This window comes from Ostrinia nubilalis, chromosome 10, assembly GCF_963855985.1.
Source record: "Ostrinia nubilalis chromosome 10, ilOstNubi1.1, whole genome shotgun sequence".
NCBI lineage: Eukaryota > Metazoa > Arthropoda > Insecta > Lepidoptera > Crambidae > Ostrinia > Ostrinia nubilalis.
Genome location: NC_087097.1, coordinates 13,348,117 through 13,356,225, shown reverse-complemented (window position 1 = coordinate 13,356,225; position 8,109 = coordinate 13,348,117). Strand labels below are relative to the sequence as shown.

The 8,109-nt window shown below is 42.5% G+C and overlaps 2 protein-coding genes across 2 annotated transcripts; one reads left to right on the top strand and one right to left on the bottom strand.

The window, feature by feature from the left end:
• On the top strand, positions 1 to 1,971 carry LOC135075611 (lysine-specific demethylase 9-like). Its single transcript, XM_063970025.1, has 3 exons — positions 1 to 142; positions 377 to 472; positions 731 to 1,971. Exons 1-3 carry the CDS (start codon positions 59 to 61, stop codon positions 1,850 to 1,852), a joined length of 1,302 nt encoding a protein of 433 aa, XP_063826095.1. The 5' UTR covers positions 1 to 58; the 3' UTR covers positions 1,853 to 1,971.
• Positions 1,972 to 2,914: 943 nt separating this feature from the next.
• Positions 2,915 to 8,096, bottom strand: LOC135075612 (centrosomal protein of 131 kDa-like). The gene is made up of 6 exons (XM_063970027.1): positions 8,025 to 8,096; positions 6,631 to 6,931; positions 4,884 to 4,996; positions 4,685 to 4,743; positions 3,981 to 4,123; positions 2,915 to 3,085 (listed from the first exon to the last, which is right to left on the bottom strand). Exons 1-6 carry the CDS (start codon positions 8,092 to 8,094, stop codon positions 2,950 to 2,952), a joined length of 822 nt encoding a protein of 273 aa, XP_063826097.1. The 5' UTR covers positions 8,095 to 8,096; the 3' UTR covers positions 2,915 to 2,949.
• Between the last annotated feature and the right edge of the window lie 13 nt (positions 8,097 to 8,109).

Genomic DNA, 8,109 nt, shown 5'->3' with positions numbered 1-8,109 from the left:
CGTCGGGAGCAGACGTGTCTGTGATCTGTGAAGTGCCAGTGACGTAGTGTGTATCAAAATGCCGTGCAGCGAGGATGACGACTCACAAACTGGGTTCATGTCAGATTCTACCAGAGGGATGTCTAAAGCTGAATTGCGAAAGGTGAGGATCCAGTGCTGTGCGGTTTTTATTTAAAAAGTGCTTTTCGAAAAAAAGAAAGTGTTTATTGTGATCTTGAAAAATTCTGAAAATTAACCTAAAGTGCAAATCAGTTGGATTTACAAAATATTTCAAGTTAATACATTTTCAATACCCAGTGATTTATTTCTGTGAAGTTATTAAAGTTTGAAGTGTTATACTTAGTTCCATTGTGACCAATATTTTTCCCTATTGCAGACGAATAAACCGATAATGGAGAAGAAGCGGCGCGCGCGCATCAACCAGTGCCTTAACGAGCTCAAGGACCTGCTGATAGATTCTACCAACACCGACGTAAGTGTCTCTTCCAGTAAAATATTTAATCTTACGTGACATTGTGCTCACTTTACATATTACAGAAGTTTCCATATTCTCGTATTCTCCAAATAATGTTTAGCTCATTCACTTTTCCATAATTTCTACAGACGAAAACAACTTTTAACTCGTCCAAATCATTTACAATAAGATAATGAATACGCGATACAATTTCATAAATTCCAATAAGAATCTGACAGCTGAAATAATGCTAATTTCCTTTTCTCTACATTACAGCCAGCTCGCCACTCCAAACTGGAGAAAGCCGATATCTTGGAGCTGACGGTGAAGCATCTTCAGACGCTGCAGAGGCAACAGCTGGCCGCTGCCATCGCCGCCGACCCTGCTGTTCTGCAGCGCTTTAAAGCCGGCTTCGGAGACTGCGCTGTAGAAGTCAGAAGATACCTCTCCCGCCTCGCCAGTGTTCCAACCGGTCTTCGCCACCGATTGGGAAACCATCTCCACTCCTGCATCAATGGAATCGAACGCCTCAACCCTCCCGCAGACTACCCATTAATCCCCGACCCTCTCAGACTAGAAGATGAAAGACCCAGTGCGTTCCACTTCGTACGATCAACAAAACCCACCAGCCCGCCCCTCAGCCCATTATCCTGCGATTCCGCTTGCGACTCCTCTACAGAACTCGAAACACCACCAAGACCAGTCCAGACCTTCCCATTCCCTACCCCACCGAGTAGATCCGCGTCAGATCAAGACTCGAGCCCCGAAACTCAAAAACCCACCGTTTCATCCACAACCATATCACCGGAAACTTTAAAACAGGAAGCTATAAGAAACAAAAAGTACATGGAACCTCTATCCATCATCATAGACGTGGAAAACTACAAAATAGGAATCGATGCGTCGCCCAAACGAGCGGTCGATTACTCTATGAGGAGTAAGTTGAAGCGGCCGGTAGTTGAAGCTACAGGCCCCGCGCCAAAGGTGATCAAGATAGAACCTGAGCGAACTGTGATACCAGAGAGGTTAGACAACAAACTGATCTACGTTAGGAAGTCCCCTGAAAAGTCAGCGTTCAGGAGAGTTTCAGAAAAAACCTCTGTGTACCCAGAAAAGAGGTTGACGCTTCCCGAAAGTATAACCACGCCTATGGAGAGACCGTCGTTGATAAGTCCCGATTTAGTACCTGTGATGCCGAGAACAGTGATAAGTCATACGGCGGCGTCGCTCGCGCAATCCTCTAGTAGTCAAGCTAGGGACAAACAAAGGGCTGACGTCAGGGACCAAAGGGCTGACGTCAGAGACCAAAGGGCTGACGTCGGGGACCAAAGGGAACCAGACACGGGCTCAAGGTCCCCCGAAAAAAGTACAAGCACTGAAATGTGGCGGCCTTGGTGAGATTTGATGGTGATATTATATTCTGAAGTTATGGAATGAAGCTTTAAAATTACCCTGTGGTATACAATTTATATTGTTAAGATATATTAAGAGTATTATTAAAGAGTTTTTAAGTTTTAGTCCACTGTAGTTATTATTTATCGCTAATAGATATTTTTAATTAGCATGAGTGATAGTCTCATGACAAAGGTTATGAGGTTTAAACATTAAGATAAATGTACAAAAATAACGAATCGTAAATTAAAAACAATTGATTAAAAATACTATCTTTATTGGCAAGCACATCACATAGCACTTTTTATCACAATAAATAAACAATTCAAAAGTGGACGGATTAAGTTACGTTATTAATTAATTATTAAATCTAAAAACATAATTTGAAATATTTAAGTTAAATAAATACAACTCTATCTGACAAACATGATATTCAAAGAGGTACCATCCATTCTGAATTACTCGTACATAAAAAACAGGTACAGAAACGACAAGATGATAAATGACTGACTAGTCAATCTTTGGCTATTCAAAATAAAAATAGCTGCAGTTACAAAAATACACACCCGATCATTGGAAAACTTTACACACGCTTCATAAATAGATATACCTGACCAATTCTTGGTCATATTAATTCATTTTGGCTAGAAATTAGGAAGCATAATACACGCAACTTTAATGTCGAGACAATTACAATTTTTAACTCTAAAATAAATTATGAAAAAGTGGGCGTGGCTTATTTATTCTCTTGTCTACAAGATTCCCGAAAATAATTTCTTAAGAGTTCGTAAAGCTAAGCGTCCACATGTCGGTATCGTACGCATCGGACGTATCGCACGCAACGGATCGTAGTATTATTTATATGGAAACTCATATAAGTGCGTCCACCTGTCCGCATCGTACGCATCGCACATCCGATACGATGTGTTTCGTACGATGCGTCCGTTGCGTACGATACCGACAAGTGGACGCTTAGCTTAAATCGTCACTACCCCTACTAATAAGGTAAGTTGGTAAATCTAGATAGATTTATTAAATGCAAACGTACCTAATATTCAGATTACGAACTGCTATTTTCTCTTCTATATTTCTGGTAATAGAGTTCACTTTTGCTTGAGGAAGTCCTTCCTTTGCTGCTGCAGCTTCTGTTCTAAGAGTGTAATCTTCTCCTGGTACTTGGCGGTCTCGCGTGTCAGCGCCTGGATGGCGGAGTCCTTGCGAGCTACGGCTACCTTCACCCTGGTGGGATAAAACATATAAGGTGAGAGAAGATACAAGCCATATATGGTGTATCTTACAGGGTATCAGATTGGTCATTATAGACTGCCCAATGCCCATTCATAAATTCAAAGCACATATTAAAAGTACCTTAATGAAAAAGGGCTACTATAAAGTCGATGATTATTTAAAAGATAAAAATGTTTGGAATGCTTATCTGCCTAGCTTGCATAAATACTTATAAACTATGTATATTTTAAAGTCTGTAAACCTTTGAAAAAGAGGCTGACAATAGTGACTGAGTTTCTTGCGCTGCTTCTTCTCAGCACTGGCCCATTTATTGTCCTGAAGCAGTGGTAGGGTATTCTACACACATGGATTTTTTTTAAATTTTCTATTACTTACACAAGTAAGCTCAATGTGTGCCTGTATTAGGAGTAGATTCACCACAACGAAACAGTCCAACGATCGGTGGAGATCGAACTATCGTTTTTCCAACAAGCAGTCCAACGCCGAAACCGTTAGGCCCAGAACAGACGGTGAAACGCAACTGCAACGAAACTGCAACTTTGTGATGATTCTGATGAATGAAACTGAAAGTTTCAAACTGGTCGCGTCATGTGTGGTCTCTCAACGGACGCTACGGCAAAAACCTAGATGCAACTCTAAAGTAACTAGCAGTTGCAGTTTCGTTGCAGTTGCGTTTCACAGTCTGTTCTGGGCCTTAGGCTATTGTCGTCTCTTATAGCATCTCATTCAGGTTACAAACCTGTTGTAGATGCATCTCAGAATGTTAATAACATTTTTTTTACGAGGCAGAACTTAATGTTAATTAAAGTTTTTGGATAATCCCTATCATTAATTTTTGAGACACAACTTCTCACTTGTCATCATCATCTAACAATGGTGGACTCACTTGGCATAGAGCTGGTGCATCTGCTCCTCGTGCGTCTTCTTCATGTTGTCTATGTCCCGGTGCAGGTCATCCACCTTCCCTTTCCAGCTCCCTTCGCAGCTGGATCGAACTTCTTCCGCTCTTGCCTCCAGTTGGGAGTTTTTCTGATAACAAAATATACAGTTACTACCAGCACCTTATTTGCGACAATCATATTGCTAGTTTGGAGAAACGCGTGGAACATCGGACTTATTACAACTACGTAAGATGTCTGAATGTTTAGCTTGATAAGACGTCATTGACTTTCTCAGGAGGAAAATACTAAAGTTAGAGCCAAATTAGTGAGGCTTGGGGGTTAGCTAAGATATTGGCAAAATCTTTTGCTAACATTTTTTTTTTTTTTTTTTTTTTTTTTTTTACACAGCGCCAGCTAGCCCCAAAGTAAGCAACTTAATGCTTGTGTTATGGGTGCTAGCTTAACGGATATACCTACTACTTATATCCTTTTTTTTACTCATATACTTATATACTTATATACATTCACTGATGAGTGCAAATGCGATAGTCCTCCTACCACTTTCGCGCTCACCAGTTGGTGCCACTGTCTTCGCTACTAGCAAGTGACAGGACCTTACTCTACAGTGGCGCTAACTGGTGAGCGCTAAAACGATAGCCCTCATTAGGTTTATCTTCAAATAAGTAAGTAGGTATGAATTATTTTTTACCTCAATCAGAACCTTATTGCGTGTTTCCAATTGGCTGATGGTCACTTCAAGCTCTGCACCTGGAAATAGCAATTTTACGTCACTACGTAATGTAAACAAAAATATACTAAAAGTCTGTGGAATTTTATTTTAATAATGCAGTAGGATAAGATCTTATGAACCCTGTTGGGCGTTGCAAATTGGTTGCCTGTATACATACAGTGGGCCTCGGTCTGGCGAACGCGCGCCTGCGCATCTTGGTAGCGTCGTAGCGTGGCACGCTCCGTCTCTGCTAGCTCCTTTAGCTCCGCTTCGTATTGCTCTTTGTTCCTCCTATGGGATATATCAAATTGAAGTTCTTTAGAAATACATATAGGACGTCACAACAGTGGTGTCAATGTCTAAACAGTGCCGTGCATTGGGACCTCCAAGCTCAAGACCTTCAGGACTAACAAGCAAACCCTATAGAACTGGCTAAATATTCTACCACGTCTCAACTTTAACAGTTTAATTAGGGTTTTAGCACCAGGACCTTTGATTACCTAGTATAGCAAACCTGCCTAGAGCGCCACGTATCGGCATGTTTAGTAGACTAAAATTAAAATATTATTTGTCTATGGTATGTAGCTCTAAGCACTCTTCTCTCTGGCCACCGGCACGATTGTCACCGCCCTATATTTTTATATTATTTTTATCGTCAAGAGTTTGGAAGTAAACTTAAATCACAAGTGTTGCTGACTTTCAATTCGGGCCCTTCAAGATCCTCATACTAGCCTATACAGTGTGAGTCACGTTAAAGTGTACATAAGAAAATAGATGAAACTAGACCTATTTTTATCGACAAAAAAGAGGTCAAAAAATTTTTGAGATTTTTTTTAAATTTTTTATAGAATTTTTTTTCTTCGAATTACTTATTGTAAAGAAAACGTAATAACTTTTAAACTAAGCGGTATATCCTGATAAAATAAAAACAGTAATAATGCTAAATAACAGGCGATCCTAAAAAAATACATAAAATGCACAAAAAAGGCCAACAAATGATAAAAAATTATACTTTTTGAAAAAAATCTGCTTTTAAATTCGTGTTCTTTTGGTTATTTGATAAATTTCTCCAAAAAATGCCCCTATAACCGGTGGTTTTTATTACGTTGTATTATTTTCTATCGTATTACCTTCGTAAAACCAAAAATCGCATGTCTCTATCCCTATCACAACATTTGCTATGATCGTCTGAACAAAGGCCTGCCACAACATTATTCTCCGCTACAGGTAGAGACAATTTTAATTTTAACTAAAATGCTTATTTTACTTCAAAATCTTTTGTTTTTATTTGAAATCTAACTTGTCTTTATCAAAATTACAAATCTAGAGCCATTTTCAGTTTCGTTGTTAATGAAGCATTGAATGGCGCGCCCGGAGAGGCTTAGTTCAAACGATCATTGCAAACGTTGTGATAGAGATAGAGACATGCGATTTTTGGTTTTACGAAGGTAATACGATAGAAAATAATACAACGTAATAAAAACCACCGGTTATAGGGGCATTTTTTGGAGAAATTTATCAAATAACCAAAAAAACACGAATTTAAAAGCAGATTTTTTTCAAAAAGTATCATTTTTTATTATTTGTTGGCCTTTTTTGTGTATTTTATGTATTTTTTTAGTATCGCCTGTTATTTAGCATTATTACTGTTTTTATTTTATCAGGATATACCGCTTAGTTTAAAAGTTATTACGTTTTCTTTACAATAAGTAATTGGAAGAAAAAAAAATCTATAAAAAATTAAAAAAAAATCTCAAAAATTTTTTGACCTCTTTTTTGTCGATAAAAATAGGTCTAGTTTCATCTATTTTCATATGTACACTTTAACGTGACTCACACTGTATACGCCTCTGCCGTCACAAATCTCCCCTATCATCGTCATTGACACGTTTGGAGTTGATTATGAAGAAAGGATCGGCCCTTACCTCAGTGCTTCTTGAAGATCTTTCCTCCCCGCCTGCGCCTCAGCCTCCATGCTTTCGATAGCTCGTTCAATCTCCCTGTCTCTTTCGTGCTTGTGCTGAGCGGATATCTCCGCTATCTTCCTCTTGAGTATCAACTGCTGTTCATTCTCGAAATCCCGCTTGTGTTGCTCAAAGCGTTCTTCGAGTTCTAATTGTTTCTGTTTCAGTTGCTCTTCATGCTTCTCTCTTTCTTGCGCGATCTCCTGTTCCATCTGCACTTTTTTGTCGTCTAACAACTTTTCTTGATCTTCTTTCCATTGTTCTGTACACATATAACATTGAAAATTAGTCTTTTAAGCATTAAAAAGTAAAAATAGGTCATAGTATAGCCTTGAATAGCTCTAAAAATCTAGCTAGGATCTTAAGCCGCGTGGCTGCTTCTAGTACTCTAGCTCCGAGCTTGCTCTCTAGCTCGCTGTCTCTAGCCTGGCTCGCTCATCTGCGCGTCGGCGCGAATCTCCGCCTGGCTGCTCCTGTTGTTCCTGGTACTCTAACTCCGAGCTAGCTCCCTAGCTCCCCGATCCTAGCCTGCCTCGCTCACCTAGCTGGGCGCGCTGCTGGCGCTTCCGCTCGGCCAGTACGGCGGCGGGGCGCATCTCTACCACCTCTACCACCAGCCGTGTGACTGCTCCTAATACTCAGCTCCGGGTTAGCTCCCTAGCTCGCCGCCCCAAGCCTGGCGCGCTCACCCAGCTCGGCGCGCTGCTGCCGTGCCCTCTCAGCAGCGCGGCGGCGGCGCGCATCTCCACCACAAGCCGTGTTCTTTGCTCCTGCTACGTTAGCTCTAGCTCTGGGCTAGATCCCTAGCTCAGTAACCCTAGCCTGGCGCGCTCACCCAGCTCGGCGCGCTGCTGGCGCTCCCGCTCGGCCACCATCTCCACTACAAGCCGTGTTCGTTGCTCCTGTTACTCTAACACCGAGCTTCTAGCTCCCCGATCCTAGCCTGGCGCGCTCACCTAGCTCGGCGCGCTGCTGCCGCTCCCGCTCGGCCAGCGCGGCGGCGGCACGCATCTCCACCACAAGCCGTGTTCGTTGTTCCTGGTACTCTAACACCGAGCTAGCTCCCCGATTCTAGCCTGGCTCGCTCACCCAGCTCGGCGCGCTGCTGGCGCTCCCGCTCGGCCAGCGCGGCGGCGGCGCGTATCTCCACCACAAGCCGTGTTCGCTGCTCCTGCTACGTTAGGTCTAGCTCTGGGCTAGATCCCTAGCTCAGTAACCCTAGCCTAGCGCGCTCACCCAGCTCGGCGCGCTGCTTCCGCTCGGCCACCATCTCCACTACAAGCCGTGTTCGTTGCTCCTGTTACTCTAACACCGAGCTAGCTCCTAGCTCCCCGACCCTAGCCTGTCTCGCTCACCCAGCTCGGCGCGCTGCTGGCGCTCCCGCTCGGCCAGCGCGGCGGCGGCGCGCTCGTTCTCTGCCCGCATCTCTGCCACAAGCCG